Source organism: Dreissena polymorpha, chromosome 3 (assembly GCF_020536995.1).
Source record: "Dreissena polymorpha isolate Duluth1 chromosome 3, UMN_Dpol_1.0, whole genome shotgun sequence".
Classification (NCBI taxonomy): Eukaryota; Metazoa; Mollusca; class Bivalvia; order Myida; family Dreissenidae; genus Dreissena; species Dreissena polymorpha.
This window is the reverse complement of record NC_068357.1, coordinates 26830190-26851791: the sequence shown is the minus strand read 5'-3', so window position 1 is coordinate 26851791 and position 21602 is coordinate 26830190. Positions and strand designations below refer to the sequence as shown.

Sequence of the window (21602 nt, the reverse complement as noted above, 5' to 3'; positions counted from 1 at the left end):
GGATGATTATCTATGAACAATTAAAACCTATTTCTTTGTCAGGAGTGTTATTTTGCTTGTATGAATATAAAACATACATTCTTTTGTAAATCTATGACAATCCTTTTGAAAAATGCTATTTTTAGTTGGTCGCGTTAGTGGCCGACTAAATTCACAGAGCATGTTTTGCAAATCAGTATGTGCTTAGCTAGCTTAGCTACGCTAAGGACTGTAATTCACTATGCTAGGAACGATTACCGCTGCCTGTCTGCACTGCAGAAGACGAATGCTTAGGAGTGTCTGCTATACTACTGCAGTGGGTGTATTTACCAGCTTGTAAGTGGACATTGGCTAGTCTGGTGTTTATCATTGAAATCTGTACATATTGGCTGCTTTCAGGGAAAACGGGGCTTAATGCATGTGAAATAAGATTAGCCTGTACACACTGATCAGCTTGTGCAATGCGCACAAGCTAATCAAGGACAACGGCAAACAACTTAAGTGCTTTCAGCGCTTTGATTTGAAACTGTGAACAAGTCCCCATTCCTAGTTAAACACATTTTAATGACAGTTTCAATATAGCAAGCTTGTTTTCCCAGTAGTGTCAAAGTCCTTGATTAAAAGATATGTCACTGCTGCTAAAAATAGTTTAACAGTGTCTGCTCATTGACTTAAATTAGGATGGAGATATTGTGACTAAATTTCTGATGAAGGTAGCTTACATGCTGATATAGCATGGCATAACTTTTGGGGCAAATGAGTCACTTTAAATTAAATGTTAAAAATTAGGTTTCAATAATAAAAACTGAAGCTTGGATGGAGGTATTATGCTGCAAATATTGCAGCTAGTAGATAGTGTATATGCAGGCCATGATTGGGATACATTTTTGGCCACTCAGTTCAAGGTCAAGGTCTATAATGTTCAGTGTCAGTTCCAGGTCAAGGTCTATAATGTTCAGTGTCAGTTCAAGGTGTAGGTCTATAATGTTTAGTGTCATGACGATGCATTATGTTCAAACAAGCAAAATAACGATCTTAAGCTAAACAAATGTAAAAAATATTAGTATTTCTATGGACAATCATGCATATGAATTGGTAAAATTATAAAAGTGTTGTAACGCTTTTCATTGTTTATTTGAAATTTGAGTGTATTATTAGCATGGCATTTGAAAGACCATGTGATAATGAAAATCTTAGGCATATAGACCCTTTCAGTTATTCGCATTTACTAGTGTAAGAGTTGTGTCCCTTAGCCGGATGTGACGTAATGAGATGATACAAAATCCAGCAGAGAGAAAACTGTACAGTGTCGCTGATAATATCAACGTCTCTTGCACAATACCACATATGCATAAATTGCACAAATATTTAATTTTTTATAAGATTGACGCCTATTAAAGCTATCACTCTTCGAATATTTCATATAAGTACATTGTAGCGTGAAAATACATTAAACATTCAATTCAATAACCCTATGTGTCGCTAGACAAATCCCTCACTGTAACCACTTAACTTTAAACGTAAATATTTTATTAAAATGCCAAATATTTAACAAAGTGCCAAACGTTTATATTTTTATGGTAATTGATCATTGGCATATGATTTGAGCGCTTTTTTACCACTTGGGAACATGACCTTTACCATTGAAAATGGGAATTGAAGTGTCAATTCAACCCACCTGCAAAGTTTAGACTCCGCCCACTGGTTGGCAAAAGGAGGTGGACTTCATATAAGCGCATAAAGGGAAGGCTGACAAAATCATTGTTTGTAATGATAATTATGCAACATATTAAATAAAATTTTACTTGTTATGTCTGAATAAAACATTTGCATGCAAGGAAATGCATTTTTAAAACGATTATATTGTTTTTATTTGTTTTAACTAACAACAAACTCGGGGAGTAGAACACAATGTATAAGAGCTCGGTATGTGGTTATGACAAAAATCTCCATACTTGGCACTTCTTCGCGACCATTTTTTTGTTAAAAAATTCTCATCAATTGAACTTATTTAAGAATAAATTAAATTTAACGAACAAAAACAAGTAATGATGAAAACAAACAACAATTAAATAGATCGATTTTATGTTCACAACATATTGTACCTGATTTGAAACTTTATTTGTCTGAAAAAAACGTACCTTGTTACACATAAAATAAATTCTCTTGAATAATGTTATTGTTGGATTTAATTGTTCACACCAATGTAAATGTCACTCTTTGTTGCAGCATATTTATCCGGTGTTTTATTGCACCTTGTTCATCACAACCCGATTATCTTGTTATTGTATGATCGGATACTGCCCAGACAATTAAAAAGAAAACAAGGTGTCATAAACCCAGGGACCTATACTTGGGTCCCTGCATAAACCACATGTTGCAGCCTAGTGTCTGGTGATAAAACACAATTTATGATACCCCCATGTCATCCCCCCATTGGCATATTAAGCAGCTATTTAAGCCAAATTTTAAAGCCAACATACTGAACATTTGCTTCAATAAAATATTTTAACATTAAAAAGAATGAAGACATTATCGGAAATGGATTTACAGGAATAGTGTATACATATTAGCCAGTTTAATCATATTAAAGGCTCTATAAAGGTCACAAATCCAATTATTATGCATATCAACTGGTCTAATTTTTACAGGATTTCAGTTACTCTTCCATAAAAACTTCTAATAACACAGCTTAGGTACAACGTTGTCAAGAATTATGGAGGATAAACCCGTTTCATAATTGGAAGAAATGTTTACATTTTTGCAACTAACGTGATGTGTAGCCTCAGAGCGTTGATATATGCTAAAAATAGCCGAAAGAAAATTCGATTTTAATTCTATTTTAACAACTTTTTAGCAGCAGAAAGTAACTTATAAGATCACTACAAACGTTTAAACCATTTAGAAGAGATCTACTTTGTGAGTGATACCAGAAAACGTTAAAAGTCATCGTTATATTTTTGGTGACCTGAGTCACTTTCACTTTCTCTTTCGCAAGTAAACAGCGATGTAAATAAACTGATTGTTTGTAAACACAATTGACTTGGAGGACACTTTATTTTGTATTGCTCATTTTTTTATTATTATGTCCAATAGCATATATATATTGTTTTTTGATAAACTTTATAAATAAAATATGAAAAAAATATATAAAAATCTGTAAATAATTACGTATCTGCACCTTTATAGAGCCTTTAGATAATACAGTGTTTAATAACTATAAATAAATTTAAAATATTGTGCAATTTAACTGCTACGCAATTGAGGTATTTAACGGGTACCGGTAAATGTAAACTCCGCACAAAAGGGTAAACAATACTTGTGTTAAATAAATTAAATATATAGATTTATTGATCATAAAATGCTAGATTTGTATCACTGCTTATCATTATATATAGTAAAGAGATTTCAATATACATGCAAAGACAGTTCAATTTGCATAACATACAGAGTTCTTTTCCGTATGTATGCTTACATTTATTAATATTGTCATTCAATGTAAACAAAACGAAAATCCATTCAATGGAAAAGAAAATGATAAAATTTAACAATTGTTATGTATTCCCCTCTTTTAGGGCTTTGTTTTACAATTGATTAAATGCATCTCTTACACGTTCAATCGCTGATGAACAACAACAATTTATCCTATTACCAGATGAAAATCGATAGTATAACAACGATCATTTAAACTTTACCTTTATACTATCGCTATTTTTAGACCATGGTTTTCTGACCTCTATCTTACGAACACTATATGCTTCAATGTGACGTCATAGCAAATGATGACGTTGAAGTAAACAAACACTTCGGAGTCAACTTGGAAAACCAGCGCTGTTTCTTTGAATTTTAAAGTATTTTTACTCTTTTTGAAAGATAAACGGCCACAAAATAATAGGATAAATAGAATATTATGTGAGTTTTGGATAAAGATCAAATTTATCATGCTCTGCACGAACCATGTTAGCGCTCGGCAAGCCTCGCGCTACATCGGTTCTAAGCCTCGCATGATAAACTTGATCTTTATCCAAAACTCACATAATATTCTCTATATCCACACCACTTATATTTGTGATCAAATAAATATATGTTTCATTATTTTTGAAACATCATTTATAAAAGTCTTACTATAAGAAAGAATACGGCTAATTTAGTTGTTTTGTTTTGTGGGATTTTCAATATTTAGTCGTCCGATCACGTTCTCTGATGAACAATACCGCTGCTGTATCAGCAGTATAAACGGAATATCAAAATTTCATTAGAAAATAATACATTATTAACAATTAGGTAAGTGCAAATCTTTTCGTGCATATGTTCAGCCCATTTACAACGTTGAAAAAAACATTTTCTAACAAGATTTCTGTTCTCGTTTACAATCAATACACTTGATCATTATCGCATGACGTCACACTAGGGAGATAATTAAAAACCGGCAATAACTGAAATGGTCTATTGAAATGCTCATGAGTTGGTTTCCTGGGTAAAACTAGTACTTGGTGTCAATATGGGGGACCTAAAGAAGGCTGCCAGTGGGGATTGAACCTGTGATATTCTAGGCACACACCATACCCACTATGCCACAGCAACCAGAAAGATTTGCTTCTAAATGTCATACCACATTTTACAACATTTTTCAAAATAACACTTATCTGTGAACAATGCGCTTTACTTTAACTGAATGTATTCATAAAATTTAATGATTAAAGTCTAGTTTCAATTCATGGTCATGTATTTCTTGCTAGTATATTGTTTAAGTTTGCATGTACATTTTAACATGTATCTTCTTTGAATAAGACAGATATTTTAATTCAAATATGTGCTCTTGTGATACAAAATGAACATCCTGTTCGTGGTAATGTTTTTTAACATTAACAAACTCCTATACATCATTTTAGAGCAATAAACACGTCATTTTTGTGTGTGTAAAGGTAAACATCCTTGACAACCTCAGCTGAGAACACAATTTTGGCCGTCATTTAAAAGCTAGGCAAACTATTATTTCTTAGATACATAAATTCTTGGTCGGTTTTAACCATGAAAGCTATATAAATCAGTACCCTACAATTATTAATGGTTTTATATTATTCTTATTTTGGAGAAGTAGCCTCTGGAATAACATTCAAACTTGTGAAATGTATATTCCAATTATCATCTTTAGTGTGTGTATGAATTTCAGGTTAACAATATTTTGATGAAGTAACCCTACATTCTTGTGAAAGTAACTACCGTTTAAAAGATTTTTTTTAGAAATATGTAAATTTGGAAGAAAATAAATTTTTCCTGTTAACTTAGACTATGATTTCATAATGACTGAGCTAGTAGACAAAAAAAAATTGTGTGATGACTGCTGCACAATCCAGGGCCAGTATTCACCAACTTATTCTTTAGAGTTAAAGTACATACAGGCTTAACATGATGCTTAAATCCTTAACAAACTGTTATATTTTTAGCTCACCTGATTGCTCAGGTGATCTTTTGTGACCGGTCTTTGTCCGTCTTCCGTCAGTCCGTCCGTCGTCCACATTTGGTTTGTAAACACTCTAGAGGCCAGATTTCATGTCCGATCTTCATGAAACTTGGTCAGAAGATTTGTCCCAATGATATCTCGATCAAGTTTGAAACTGGGTCTTACTGTGTCAAAAACTAGGTCACTAGGTAAAAAAAAAGAAAAACCTTGTAGTCACATTTCATGCCCAATCTTCATGTAACTTTGTCAAAATGTTAACCTTGATGATATGTTGGTCGAGTTCAAAAGTGGTTCCGGTCCGTTGAAAAACATGGCCGCCAGTGGGCGGGGCAGTTTTCCTTATTTGGCTATAGAGAAACCTTGTTAACACTCTACAATCACAATTTTTGCCCAATCATCATGAAAGTTGGTCAAAACATGGTTTTATTGATATCTTGGACAAGTTTGAAAATGGTCCAGATCGGTGAAAAAACATGGCCGCCAGTGGGCGGGGCATTTTTCTATATATGTATATAGTAAAAACATGTGAACATTCTAGAAGTCACATTTTTGGCCCAATTTTCATGAAATTTGGTCAGAACATTTGTTTCCTTGAAATGAGAGTTGAGTTTGAAAATTGTTCTGGTCAGTTGAATAACATGGCTGCCAGAGGGGTGGGGCAGTTTTCCTTTTTTGGCTATAGAGAAACCTTGTAAACACTTTAGAAGTCACAATTTTTGCCCAATCATCATGAAAGTTGGTCAAAACATTGGTTTTATTGATATCTCGGACGAGTTCGAAAATGGTATATGTATATAGTGGAAACATGTGAACACTCTAGAAGTAACATTTTTGCCCAATTTTCATGAAATTTGGTCAGAACATTTGTTCCCTTGATATGAGAGTTGAGCTCGAAAATGGTTCCGGTCAGTTGAATAACATGGCTGCCGGGGGGGGGGGGGGCAGTTTTCCTTATTTGGCTATTATATAGAAACCTTGTAAACACTCTAGAAGTCACAATTTTTGCCCAATCATCATGAAAGTTGGTAAAAACATTGGTTTTATTGATATTTCGGACGAGTTCGAAAATGGACCAGATCGGTGAAAAAACATGGCCACCAGTGGGCGGGGCATTTTTTTATATGTATATAGTGAAAACATGTGAACACTCTAGAAGTCACATTTTTGGCCCAATTTTCATGAAATTTGGTCAGAACATTTGTTTCCTTGATATGAGAGTTGAGTTTGAAAATGGTTCCGGTCAGTTGAATAACATGGCAGCCGGGGGGGGGGGGGGGCAATTTTCTTATATTTATATAGTAAAAAAAGCTTGTGAACACTCTATAAGTCGCAATTTTTGCCCAATTATCATGAAACTTGGTACAAAGATTGGTTTTATATATATCACATTATTAATGCCATAATTATTGCCCTTAGATTGTCCAAATTTTCATTATATTATACAAAATCTTTGTAAACACTCTAGAGGTCACAATTTTGTTTCAGATTTTATGGATCTTGGTCATAATATTTATTTTTGTAAGCAAAGTTTGATGTTTGGTAAGGGGGGGTCAACTCAAAATATAGATCACCATGTCAAATCTTACAAAAACAAAAACACTCCATATGCCAGAGTTTTGGTTCAATAATGATGAAACTTGACCAGGATGTTTGTCTGGACAATATCTAGGTCAAGTTTGACGTTTGGTAAAGATTGAATGAACCGACTCCTCTCAGGTGAGCGAACTAGGGCCATCTTGGCCCTCTTGTTTATAAAATTAATAAAGAATGTTGTAAGTTTAGATGAGACATAATGTGGTAGAGTTAAATTTTCAGGGCGTTTTTGCCCTCTTCAGCAAAGCTAGGCCTTATAAAGGCCCCCTACCCAGGGCTCGACAAATCCACTCACCCACTCGTAATTACGAGTAGAAATCGGCTCCAAACGAGTGAAAATATTCCGGCAGCGCTCGTCCTGCAGGGCGAGTGTCATTTCTGGACAAAAAGATTAAAATTTTAAGTTTTAACACATCTTTACCAAACAAAACAAGGTTTAATCGGAGATTAAAAATTAACCGTAATAACTATGTTGATTATTGCACGCTGCGCTAAAATTAGTCCTGTTCCCCTTACGCATCCGAATTTTAATGCTAACGCGACATTAACAAATTATAACGTATAAAATTAACAGTGCTTTATCCTTTGTCTCAATAAAAAGCACGCGAAAAATATGCAGACATGTATAATGTCGAATGGGAAGTTAAATTGGTTACCTCCCCTTATTTATTGCATACTCTATATATTATAGTCAACGGAATCAACGGTTATATTCAATGAGGGACCAGTATAATGGAAAGTGTGGATGTATTTTGTGTTGTATAAAAACATGAACATCACGTCAGACCTGATTTACACGTGTTAAGTGGGGGGGGGAAAAACACCAGATTAGATGTTATTTCATCACATTTTTAAATAGTAACAAATGCCAAATTTTATTTGATACATTATTTAAAAAATGGCGAATTTTTGTGTCTCTTGAAATTCTTGAGAACTTTTGTTGTAAATATTTACCAGATATTTTCCAATAGAAAATCGCAATAAAACATATTAGTTACTGATTATTGCATTTTTTCAATAAATTGCATGGCAAGTACATCTTTAAGCAGGGCAAGTGAAAATTCTTAGCTACTGACCCTGCAGGGCAAGTTGCTGGAAAAAAAATTGTTGAGCCCTGCCCTTTCCTCAAGAGAATGTCTTTAAATGATGCCATTTTCTCCAAATTTTAAGCTTACTTTGGGATTTTTTTTCCCCTGTATGAGTTTTGTCGATATTTTTTTCCCATAATGGAAGGCCAGGCCCTTTTCCCAAATTAAGAAAAAAGCCCTGCTTTTAAATATTTCTTCAAACATAAAAATTCTAAGAATATTCTTAATTGTTAACTTAAGTCTAAGAATCAGTTGGTACATACATGCCTAGAAAACAACAACACCCTTTACCATATATGCCATCATCTCATGTTTACAGAGAGATTCGTGACAAAATCAAGCAAGAGATATTGGAGATACAAGGGCAGTTTCCAAGCTTCAAACCTGGACTAGCCATCGTGCAGGTAAAGTGAAATTTATGCGTATTCTTTAAGCCTTTTGATTTTTTTTTGTTACTGATCAATTGTTAACAATTTTAAGTTACATGTATGAGTGATATGCATGCTATAAGTGATTTAATTTTTTTAACAATATTTTCCATTTTATTAGCTCATCTATTTTTAACCAGGTTTTTAACCAGGTTTTCCGAAGGAAAAAACTGGTTATTAGATTGGCGAATGCGGGCGGGCTGGCTGGCTGGCTGGCGGGCTGGCTGGCGGGCAGGCGGAACAAGCTTGTCCGGGGCATTACTATGTCGTTCATTGTCAGATTTTAAAATCATTTGGCACATTTGTTCACCATCATTGGACGGTGTGTCGCGCGAAATAATTACGTTGATATCTCCAAGGTCAAGGTCACACTTTGAGTTCAAAGGTCAAAAATGGCCATAAATGAGCTTGTCCTGGCCATAACTATGTCATTCATTGTGAGATTTTAAAATCATTTGGCACATTTGTTCACCATCATGGGACGGTGTGTCGCACGAAAGAATCACGTCAATATCTCCAATGTCAAGGTCGCCACGACTAAAAATAGATTTTTTTTAAAAACAAACTTACAAAGGGGGTTTATTTTGTTTGTTCATTTCAAAAGTTCAGTTTGAGTTTTCTCCCTTTATCAGATTTTTTTTTCACAATGAAAACCTGGTTTTGTGACAATTTTGTCCCTTGTTTTTTTTTAAATGAGCTATTGTCATCACCTTGGCGTCGGCGTCCAGTTAAGTTTTGTGTTTAGGTCCACTTTTCTCAGAAAGTATCAATGCTATTCCATTCAAACTTGGTACACTTACTAACTATCATGAGGGGAATGGGCAGGCAAAGTTAGATAACACTGGCGTGCATTTTGACAGAATTATGTGCCCTTTTTATACTTAGAAAATTGAAAATTTGGTTAAGTTTTGTGGTTAGGTCCATTTTATTCCTTAAGTATCAAAGTTATTGCTTTCATACTTGCGATACTTTCTAACTGTCATAAGGGGACTGTGCAGGCAAAGTTATGTAACTCTGACTGGCATTTTGACAGAATTATGTGCCCTTTTTATACTTAGAAAATTGAAAATTTTGTTAAGTTTTGTGTTAAGGTCCACTTTATTCCTAAAGTATCAAAGCTATTGCTTTCATACTTGCAACACTTACTAACCATCTTAAGGGGACTGTACAGGCAAAGTTATGTAACTCTGACTGGCATTTCGACAGAATTATGGGCCCTTTATACTTAGAAATGAAAAATTTGATTAAGTTTTGTGTTTTGGTCCACTTTACTCCTATCATAGATATTGCTTTCATACTTGAAACACTCTCAAACTTTATAAGGGGACAGTACAGGACAAGTTGCATAACTCTGGTTGTCATTTTGACGGAATTATGGCCCTTTTTTGACTTAGTAACTTTGAATATTTGGTTACATTTTGTGTTTAGATCCACTTTACTTCTAAAGTATCAAGGCTATTGATTTCAAACTTCAAATACTGTCAAGCTATCATGAGGGTACTGTACGTGGCAAGTTGAATTTTACCTTGACCTTTGAATGACCTTGACTATCAAGGTCAAATTATTAAAATTTGCTAAAATTGCCATAACTTCCTAATTTATGATTAGATTTGATTGATATTTTGACATAACAACTCTTACCTGACATACCACAATAGACTCCATCCAAACCATCCCCCACACGCCCCCCCCCCCCTCTCCCAGAATCCCACTCCCAAAATTTTTAATTTTTTTTTCATTTTTTAGCTCATCTATTTTTTGAAAAAAAAATAGCTATTGTCATCACCTTGGCGTCAGCGTCCGGTTAAGTTTTGCGTTTAGGTACACTTTTCTCATAAAGTATCAATGCTATTGCATTCAAACTTGGTTCACGTACCTACTATCATGAGGGGACTGGGCAGGCAAAGTTAGATAACTCTGGTGTGCATTTTGACAGAATTATGTGCCCTTTTTATACTTAGAAAATTGAAAATTTTGGTTAAGTTTTGTGTTTAGGTCCATTTTATTCCTTAATTATCAAAGCTATTGCTTTCATACTTGCAACACTTACTAACTATCATAAGGGGACTGTGCAGGCAAAGTAATGTAACTCTGACTGGCATTTTGACAGAATTATGTGCCCTTTTTATACTTAGAAAATTGAAAATTTTGTTAAGTTTTGTGTTTAGGTCCACTTTTTTTCCAAAAGTATCAAAGCTATTGCTTTCATACTTGCAACACTTACTAACTATCGTAAGGGGACTATGCAGGCAAAGTTATGTAACTCTGACTGGCATATGATGGAATTATGGCCCCTTTATACTTGAAATTTTGGTTATGTTTTGTGTTTTGGTCCTTTTTACCCCTAAAGTATCATAGATATTGCTTTCATACTTGGAACACTCGCAAACTATCATAAGGGGACAGTAAAGGTCAAGTTGTATAACTCTTGTTGTCATTTTTACGGAATTATGGCCCTCTTTGACTTAGTAACATTGAATATATGGTTACATTTTGTGTTTAGATCCACTTTACTTCTAAAGTATCAAGGCTATTGCTTTTAAACTTTAAATACTTTCATGCTATCATGAGGGTACTGTACGTGGCAAGTTGAATTTTACTTTGACCTTTGAATGACCTTTACTCTCAAAGTCAAATTATTAAATTTTGCTAAAATTGCCATAACTTCTTTATTTATGATAAGATTCGATTGATACTTTGACAAAACAACTCTTACCTGACATACCACAATTGACTCCGTCCAAACCATCCCCCACGCCCCCCCCTCAAATCCCCCCTCAATCCCCCCCCATTTTTTTTAAATTAAAAACATCTCATAAATGACATCACACCCTCACACTATACCCCCCTCACCCCCATCCCAGAAAAATATTTTTTATGCTCCCGGTAGGGTGGCATATAGCAGGTGAACTGTCCGTCAGTATGTCAGTCAGTCCGTCCGAAAAAAACTTTAATATTGGCCATAACTTTTCACTTTTTAAGATAGCAACTTGATATTTGGCATGAATGTGTATCTCATGTATCTCGATGGCATTTCTCTCATCGTCAGCGTAGGCCAACGGAACCCGCTGTGGGCGCTGCTTAACCGGAGCAGTGTTAATAGGGTTTTCTGTCAAATGCTTAAGACCCATATCCCAATCATCCTTCGAAAAGGTGTCACTGTACTTGACCAATAAGCCAGCTACCATGCTCTTTTCGGCGTCCATTTTACCCAGCGTTGATCTCGTATACAACCCTGTCAGATGGACAGGGACATCTGTTTCGCTCGCTTTGGGAAACATAACATCCGCAGGAGACGACTGGGGATTCCTTAACTGGACCATGCGAACCCTTGCTAGGCTTTCCTCGCCTTTGTTTTCCATCTCTGTTAATACACTTACGACCCTATCTATCCTCTCTGCACGCGTGATCTCAGCATCTTGCTTCAGAGCAACATCAGCAGCCTCCGGATTGAGAACCCTTACCTTACAAGTAACGGCTTTATTGATATCTACCAAGGTCGCCCCCATCATGAGATGATACCTGTCTTTTAAGCCATCGGTTGCTTCTATTATGTACTCAGCTCAGCTATCATCGTCAATGCTTTCTCTGTGACCTATGAAAACATCAACCAAAGCCTCAGACTTTGCCGGTACGGTGACGTCTTCTGCGACTATGACCTTTCTGTAACGAGACTTAACTGCTTTCTTAAGACACGGTATTTCTACTCCACCAAGGACAACAACACCCTTACTTAGCAGTTAGTCGGCTGGACCATGTTCACTGCCCACTAGGACATCGTACCCCAGCAGCGCCGGGTCCTCTATCTCGGCAACTACAGCATCGCACTGTAGCTCCATGTTGCCCAAGCAAAGATTTAACCGTGCGGTTCCCCAGTCACGGATGGGTGAGCCCCCAGCTCCCATCAATGGAGCGCTCCCCTTCAACACAGGTCTCTTGCACTCAGGTATTTGGCTGTAAACACTATGTGCAATTAACGTCCTTGATGAGCCTGTGTCAGCCGTGATTGCTATCGGCACCCCTTCAACGGAACCCCGAAAGTACACCCCGTTACCCAACTAAGGTCAAAATCACTATGCCCAAGTTTTGGCATCTTGTCACTGTACTGATTATCTGATTGGCCCTCATTTCCTGTGACTAACGTGTATAAATGGACCTCTCCTCAGGCGCACGAGAAGGTCCTTGCCCGTTTAAATGCTTCACTTCGTCTTGGCCCTTAGTTGGATATCGCTGTTTCTCCTCAATCCCATTCCTGGATGGGCATTCTTGAGCGTAAGGACCCTTGTTATTACATTTATAACACTCCATGTTCAGTTTAACCCCTTTTCTAAAGCGGTCCGGTTGCATCTCTATCCTCTAATTTCTTCAACCGGGCCAGTATCTGGTTTAGTACCTGGTGCTGATCAGCTTTTGGTTGCTCACTTCCTTATGCATTCAATCTTCTATTGGTGACATCCATGCGTTTAATGGGTGGCCAAAGGACGAGGCCGGTGGCTGATGGCCGAAACAAGTGGCTGATTGCCGTGGCTGTGGCCGAAAATACAGAAAATGAGTGCCGAAAAGTTGACGTCACGGCTTATTATGACATCATCAAACAAGCGACTAGTTTAATATTCCTGTTAAGAATGGAATTTTATGTATACAAAGTATATAAACACTTACATAAACATGGATTCTGTACATCGTGAATGAAATTAGTGTTATTCTTAAGGAATTTAAACAACAAAAGACTGTGTCAATACAAAAATAGACTGGTTACTTTTCCTTCAGAACGGCTTAAGGACAATGTAAAAACATGTTTTGTAATGTAAAATGTAAACAACATGGATACATGTCAAATACAATGTTTTGGATGGCCATCCTGGCGTTCATGAACAGATATGGCCTGTCGTGGCAATTCAGGGGTACCAAATAGGTACGACTTAAACTAGTTTTAACAGGAAAATGAACATTACATATTTAACTTAACACGATAATGCTGGGGCATTACAGTATTGTCATAACCAGCTCATCGTCAGACGTCCGCCGTCAGCATCGTACTAAACCTTAACATTTTGATAAGGCTTTGAACATTGGCTCTAAACTAAAATTGCTTCCACCTACAACTTTTAAACTTCATATGTAGATGCACCTTGATGAGTTCTACACGCCACACCCATTTTTGGTTTTGGGTCACTAGGTCAAAGGTCAAGGTCACTGTGACCTTAAAAAAAAAAATCTGACAAGCTTTCATTTATTAGTCCCCTACCGGTTTCACGGGAGGGGACTTGTGGTTTGCGCTCTGTGCGTCTGTCACACTTTTCTGGATCCTGTGATAACAGGCTCCAGATAAAATGATAAAATAATAAGTTCTTAATATTTTATCATGAAACTCGAAACATGGATAGATGGCAGTATGGAGATTATGCATGTCATTTCATTTTGTTCCTACATCAAAAATTCTGGATGCTTTGGCAACAACAAAAATATTCTGACAATGGTGGAATTTCTGACAATGGTGGAGCCGGTAGGGGACTTTCATTGCTTGGCAATACAAAATGTAGTCTTGTTCAATACTGCACCTGTAGGGGAGCGTGGCACCCGTTATGCGGGGCTCTTTTTATTCACTGTTTTTCATCGGGGATTTTTTTTAATTTTGTAGAAAACTATATAATCTTTTTGATGTTGGGAATGGGGCCCCAAAAAGGACAAACATGTGAATATGAAAAACTACTGTCTTAATACTGTCCTAATATGGACAACTACTGTCCTAATATGGACAAATACACAAACAGCATGTGGCCTAGTTTAGTCAATGAAAAATGAGTACATGTATTATGTTCAAGGTGAAATAAATAAATATATTTTATAAAGTATGTATACCAGTTGATTGAATGAAATATAGATCATCATAAGTTGGTTCATGTCATGACCTTTACAGATAATCCTGATTAGATTAATATGCTTCTATAGGCTTGTACATTTGTAAACAATCTTTGCATTTACCAGTGTGTGATGACAAGTAGATCTAGGGACATTAAATTTACAATGCGTCTTTGATTAATCTTTAAATGTTGAATCTTTATCAGTATCATTCAAACAATGAAGATGCAAGATAAACTGTTTAGCCCAGGTATAACTATTATTCAACAACAGTCCTGTATTCTAGACTCATTTTGAAATGCAAATAAATAAGTTTAATCCACAATGGTTTTGCTTTGACAGCAGTTAACCAAATTCAGGTGTCAAGCACATTATGTATTCACATTGAATTCTCGGTGGATGAAATAATGATTTTTAAATAGAAGTTTAAATGGCTATATTCCAAGTAGAGTATTTTAGGTAATTCTTTAACAATAACATCTAAACTAGTATACCTGTTGCACGTTGAACTCATGAATTGCATTTGGGGTCTTTTGATTTTGGTAATAAGATGGATACGAGGTTAATGTAAAAAAAGATTCCATGGTGTGTCACAGGTACTGGCCAGGCCTGGCGGTGATCTGTGGACTTAGATTTGTATTTGTCTGCTTATTATAGCCCATACCTATTCTATCTATTCCACCCCCCCCCATAGGAAGTCAGTTGGGGTATACTGGTGGTCTTTCCATTGGTACACACAAACTTGTTTATCATCTTACTTTAGAAATTACAAAAGTAATGTCACTTTTTCAGAATAAACATTCTATGAGATTGTGATTAATTTTATAAAGACAAACTATTAGCAATATATCTTCACTGAAACCACAGATGTCACAGGTTTTATATTGAGTATGTTACATCATGTAGCAGTCCTTTACAAAGATTAATTATGCCTCTGGGCATAACATTGTTTTATGCAGAACCAGTGATATTTTTAAGGACTTGAAAAAATGTCTCTCACAGAGAATGAACACGTTTGAACGAATGTTTAGAAAAAATTAAATCAAATTGGGTCCCATGTATTTCAAGCAACATTTCATTTTGACAAAATTAACAGTATATCAGCAAACTATGACATAAAATGATATTGTTTGTCGCTGTAACGAGCGTTTAGAATGGCATCCCATGAAAACTGATTAACATTGATTATGATTTTCAGATATATTTGATACCAAACATTTTGTAGACAATGCAATACTGAAAGTTAAGCTGTATTCATTTATCAATAAAACTAACATAGAAAAAGTTTTAGTACCATTCTGCTAAAACTTTGTATAAATATTGACACATTAAAAAGCAAAAACATTTTTTAACCAGGTTTTCTGAAGGAAAAAAATGGTTATAAGATTGGCGAATGTCGGCGGGCGGGCGGGCGCAACAAGCTTATTGTCCGGGCCATAACTTTGTCGTTCATTGTGAGATTTTAAAATCATTTGGCACATTTGTTCATCATCATTGGACGGTGTGTCGTTAAAAAGAATTATGTCAATATCTCCTAGGTCAAGGTCACAATTTGAGTTCAAAGGTCAAAAATGGCCCTAAATGAGCTTGTCCGGGCCATAATTATGTCATTCATTGTGAGATTTTGAAATCATTTGGCACATTTGTTCACCATTATTGGACGGCGTGGCGCGCGTAAGAATAACGTCGATATCTCTAAGGTCAAGGTCGCCACAACTAAAAATAGATTGATTTTGAAACAAGGGGGGTAACTATGAACATTATCAGTAACCATGCACATTTTTAGTTTGATTTGTGTCCCTTTATCAGACTTTTTTTTCAAATTGAAATCAAGGTCGCCACGAGTAAAAATAGATTGAATTTGAAACAAGGGGGGTAACAATGCACATTTTGAATTGTCTTCCTTTATCAGACTATTGTTTTTTATGCCCCCCTTCGAAGAAGAGGGGGGTATATTGCTTTGCTCATGTCGGTCTGTCGGTCCGTCCACCAGGTGGTTGTCAGACGATAACTCAAGAACGCTTGGGCCTAGGATCATGAAACTTCATAGGTACATTGATCATGACTCGCAGATGACCCCTATTGATTTTGAGGTCACTAGGTCAAAGGTCAAGGTCACAGTGACCCGAAATAGTAAAATGGTTTCCGGATGATAACTCAAGAACGCTTAGGCCTAGGATCATGAAACTTGATAGGTAGATTGATCATGACTCGCAGATGACCCCTATTGATTTTCAGGTCACTAGGTCAAAGGTCAAGGCCACAGTGACCCGAAATAGTAAAATGGTTTCCGGATGATAACTCAAGAACGCTTAGGCCTAGGATCATGAAACTTGATAGGTAGATTGATCAGTACTCGCAGATGACCCCTATTGATTTTCAGGTCACTAGGTCAAAGGTCACAGTGACCCGAAATAGTAAAATGGTTTTCGGATGATAACTCAAGAACGCTTAGGCTTAGGATCATGAAACTTGATAGGTAGATTGATCATGACTCGCAGATGACCCCTATTGATTTTCAGGTCACTAGGTCAAAGGTCAAGGTCACGATGACCCGAAATAGTAAAATGGTTTCCGGATGATAACTGAAGAACGCTTATTCCTAGGATCATGAAACTTGATAGGTAGAATGATCATGACTCGCAGATGACCCCTATTGATTTTCAGGTCACTAGGTCAAAGGTCAAGGTCACGGTGACCCGAAATAGTAAAATGGTGCCCGGATGATAACTCAAGAATGCATATGGCTAGGATCATGAAACTTCATAGGTACATTGATCATGACTGGCAGATGACCCCTATTGATTTTCAGGTCACTAGGTCAAAGGTCAAGGTCACAGTGACAAAAAACATATTCACATGATGGCTCTCACTACAACGGAGGGCCCATATGGGGGGCATGCATGTTTTACAAACAGCCCTTGTTTAATTATGCCCCCCTTCGAAGAAGAGGGGGTATATTGCTTTGCTCATGTCGGTCGGTCGGTCTGTCGGTCCTTCCACCAGGTGGTTGTCAGACAATAACTCAAGAACGCTTGGGCCTAGGATCATGATACTTCATAGGTACATTGATCATGACTCGCAGATGACCCCTATTGATTTTGAGGTCACTAGGTCAAAGGTCACGGTGACCAGAAATAGTAAAATGGTTTTTGAATGAAAACTCAAGAACGCATACGCCTAGGATCATGACACTTCATGGGTAGATTGATCATGACTTGCAGATGACCCCTATTGATTTTGAGGTCACTAGGTCAAAGGTCAAGGTCACGGTGACCCGAAATAGTAAAATGGTTTTCGGATGATAACTCAAGAACGCATACGCCTAGGATCATGAAACTTCATAGGTAGATTGATTATGACTTGCAGATGACCCCTATTGATTTTAAGGTCACAAGGTCAAAGGTCAAGGTCACGGTGACCCGAAAAAGTAAAATGATTTTCGGATGATAACTCAAGAACGCTTTTGCCTAGGATCATGACACTTCTTAGGTACATTGATCGTGACTTGCAGATGACCCCTATTGATTTTCAGGTCAAAGGTCGAGGTCACAGTGACAAAAATCGTATTCACACAATGGCTGCCACTACAACGGACAGCCCATATGGGGGGCATGCATGTTTTACAAACAGCCCTTGTTGAACACCTGGTTTTGTGACAATTTTTTCCGTTGTTGAGATATAAAATCCCTCCAAACTATAAATCAAAATATGTTTTATCTATGAAAATATTATGTAAAAGTTTCTTTCATTTGATAATCTACCAAACCAGACTGAAAACAACTAGACTGATTTTTTATAATTTATCATTAATAATGATAATGTACCGGTAAGTATTCATTATAGAAATCAATTATAATATTAAATCATTTTCTGGTGAAGGTAACATATATTGAAGTTTAGAATTGGCAACTGAACTCTTAGTCGATAGATCATATCGAACAGACCATTTATTCCATCACTGTGAAAGTATCGGATCTGGACACAAAAGTGAAAGACATTGACTGTCGAGTGCAACACACTGAGACATGTGCTCAAATTTGGGCTCAAAACTTGATGAGAATTCTAAGGGTCTCTAAAATGTAAAATATCGTGCCCTAGAGGCACTGGAGAAGAAGACAGGGGCAAACTTGTGATTTGGAGACAAAGTGCATGCGCAACAACCTTGTCTTCAATGGCGTGCCGGAAGCCACCTCAGCTGGAACTGAGGACTGTACACAAGTTGATGCAGTCGAGGAAATAAAAAGACATAGTCGACATAAATGTTTTTTGGTCTTCTTTAATTTTCATAATCTAAATATTATGTGTCCAAATGGAAGCTCATGATTAGAAACAATATTTGTGTGTGATTAAAGTGCATGAAATAAGCCAAAAAATTATTTTTTCCTCTTAAACCTCAAGTCCCAGAGGGTTAATATATATAGTTTTTATGCTCCCGGATCGATAGATCGGGGATATATTGTTTTTGGCCTGTCTGTCTGTCATTCTGTTCCAAAACTTAATATTACAGTAAAGTTTTGCAATAACTTTTGAAATATTTAACATAGCAACTTCATATTTGGCATGCATGTGTATCTCATGGAGCTGCACATTTTGAGTGGTGAAAGGTCAAGGTCATCCTTCAAGGTCAAAGGTAAAAAAAAAAAAAAAACAACACTTTAATATTACAGTAAAGTTTTGCAATAACTTTTGAAATATTGAACATAGCAACTTCATATTTAGCATGCATGTGTACCTCATGGAGCTGCATATTTTGAGTGGTGAAAAGTTAAGGTCAAGGTCATCCTTCAAGGTCAACGGAAAGAAAAAAAAGCGACGCATTAGGGGGCATTGTGTTTCTGACAAACCCATCTCTTGTTTAACATCATTTTGTGGTCCTTCACACAATATGTTAAAATCATTCCAGATAGGGTGAAAACTGGCCACACCTTGGTCATCACATAAATTATATAGACTTTAATGTCAAAATAGCTTTGAAATCTTTTTTTTTTTAGAGGGGGGGGGCGGAGGGGGACCACAGTGTACCAATTTGTATATAACATTGTATGATGGTCACCTTCAAAGTGTTTTTAACCAGGTTTTCCGAAGGAAAAAACTGGTTATTAGATTGGCGAATGCGGGCGGGCTGGCTGGCTGGCTGGCGGGCTGGCGGAATAAGCTTGTCCGGGCCATAACTATGTCGTTCATTGTCAGATTTTAAAATCATTTGGCACATTTGTTCACCATCATTGGACGGTGTGTCGCGCGAAATAATTACGTCAATATCTCCAAGGTCAAGGTCACACTTTGAGTTCAAAGGTCAAAAATGGCCATAAATGAGCTTGTCCGAGCCATAACTATGTCGTTCATCGTCAGATTTTAAAATCATTTGGCACATTTGTTCACCATCATTGGACGGTGTGTCGCGCGAAATAATTACGTCGATATCTCCAAGGTCAAGGTCACACTTTGAGTTCAAAGGTCAAAAATGGCCATAAATGAGCTTGTCCTGGCCATAACTATGTCATTCATTGTGAGATTTTAAAATCATTTGGCACATTTGTTCACCATCATGGGACGGTGTGTCCCACGAAAGAATCACGTCAATATCTCCAATGTCAAGGTCGCCACGACTAAAAATAGATTTAAAAAAAAAAAAAAAACTTACAAAGGGGGTTAATTTTTTTTGGTCATTTCAAAAGTTCAGTTTGAGTTTTCTCCCTTTATCAGATTTTTTTTTCACAATGAAAACCTGGTTTTGTGACAATTTTGTCCCTTGTTTCAACCATGTCCCAAGTGTAAAAACTGGCCCTACCCCAGGGATAACTGTTTTATTGTATCAAGAGCATACATATAAGGGGGTATTCCTTATCGCTGTGTGTGACATGCTCTAGGTTTGTCTATAGGTCGCCATGGCATGGTGGACATGGTATCATCCTAACGGGAGGTCAGGGGTTTGATCCCCACTGTAGCAGTGTTCTTTAGATCTCCCCATCGACACCAAGTACTGGTTCTTGTCCCAGGAAATGGACGCTACAGCGTTTCAAATAAGTTGTAAGTACTTTGAATGCAATGGAGCTAAAAAAGGTTGAAATAAATTTCTGTCTACATCCTGTTGTAGGTGGGTGGCAGAGAAGACTCGACCGTTTATATCGGCCAGAAACTGAAGAATGCTGCCGAGGTGGGAGTGAATGCCAGACATGTGCTGCTGCCAAACACGGCCACACAACAAGATGTAGGTCTACATTCCTTAATGTTAACTTATACAGGGGGGACAAGTCTTATGCTCCTGCTTGCCCTATGGCTCCTGAAAATGTTGTCTCCCTTTTCAGTCTTGCTATTAAATTAATATAATAGGCAGTTGGTGAATATAGAAAATGTGACATTGCTCTTTGAGTTGGTTAGTATTTAGTATTGTGAAACATGCATATGATATATGTATAATTATACTGTACAAACATTCTGTAATTTAATTAGCAACCCATTTGTATATAAAGATTTTATTCGTAAATCGAGCACTCGTAAGGATTAATATCCGTATACGTTTGAAGAAGTCCCTACAAGTAAGTGTATATAGGATTTTACAATAACATTAATGTGATATTGCAGGGAGGAGGCTATGTGCATTTTGCCAACCTGAAGTTTGATTCTAGAATATGTACTAGAACAGTGTTTGTAGATTTTAAGATAACAAAAAGGTTTAAGTTGTAAAGCTTGCTACTTAGTTCATCAAGATGTTTGTATAAAGACCAAAATAAAATAGGAAAAGGGCCATAAACATGCAACATTTCACATTCATTTAGAATTTCAGTTAGAAACTAGAAATGGCACGGCAGAGGCCGACGTGTATCCCCACGCCGCATGTTTGAACCAGGGGCTCCCCAGGGTTGGTAATGGGGCCATGCATAGTTGAGATTTACCGTATTGTCATAAGATAAGTTCAGTATCAATAAGAAGTAAATCGTAGAAATGAAAAAATTATAGTAAAAGGCAATTTTGGATGGGCGTGGCCTATGTGGGCAGGGTGCCCCAGGGTTGGTAATGGGGCCATACAGAGTTGAGATTGCCTGTATTGTCATAAGAGAGGTGCAGTATCAATTTGAAGTTAATCGGTGTAGAAATGAAGAAATTATAGTAAAAGGCAATTTTGGGTGGGCTTGACCTATGTGGGCGGGGTGCCCCAGGGTTGGTAATGGGGCCATGCATAGT

General features: G+C 36.8%; 1 protein-coding gene across 1 annotated transcript in view; it reads left to right on the top strand.

Annotated features, from left to right (window-relative positions):
• Nucleotides 1-21602, top strand: part of LOC127873378 (C-1-tetrahydrofolate synthase, cytoplasmic-like) — a 65199-nt gene that overhangs the window by 1838 nt on the left and 41759 nt on the right. The window contains exons 2-3 of the mRNA XM_052417233.1: nt 8444-8528; nt 20515-20628. Of these exons, the coding sequence (XP_052273193.1) occupies nt 8444-8528; nt 20515-20628 (199 nt within the window). The remainder of the gene's footprint in view (nt 1-8443; nt 8529-20514; nt 20629-21602) is intronic.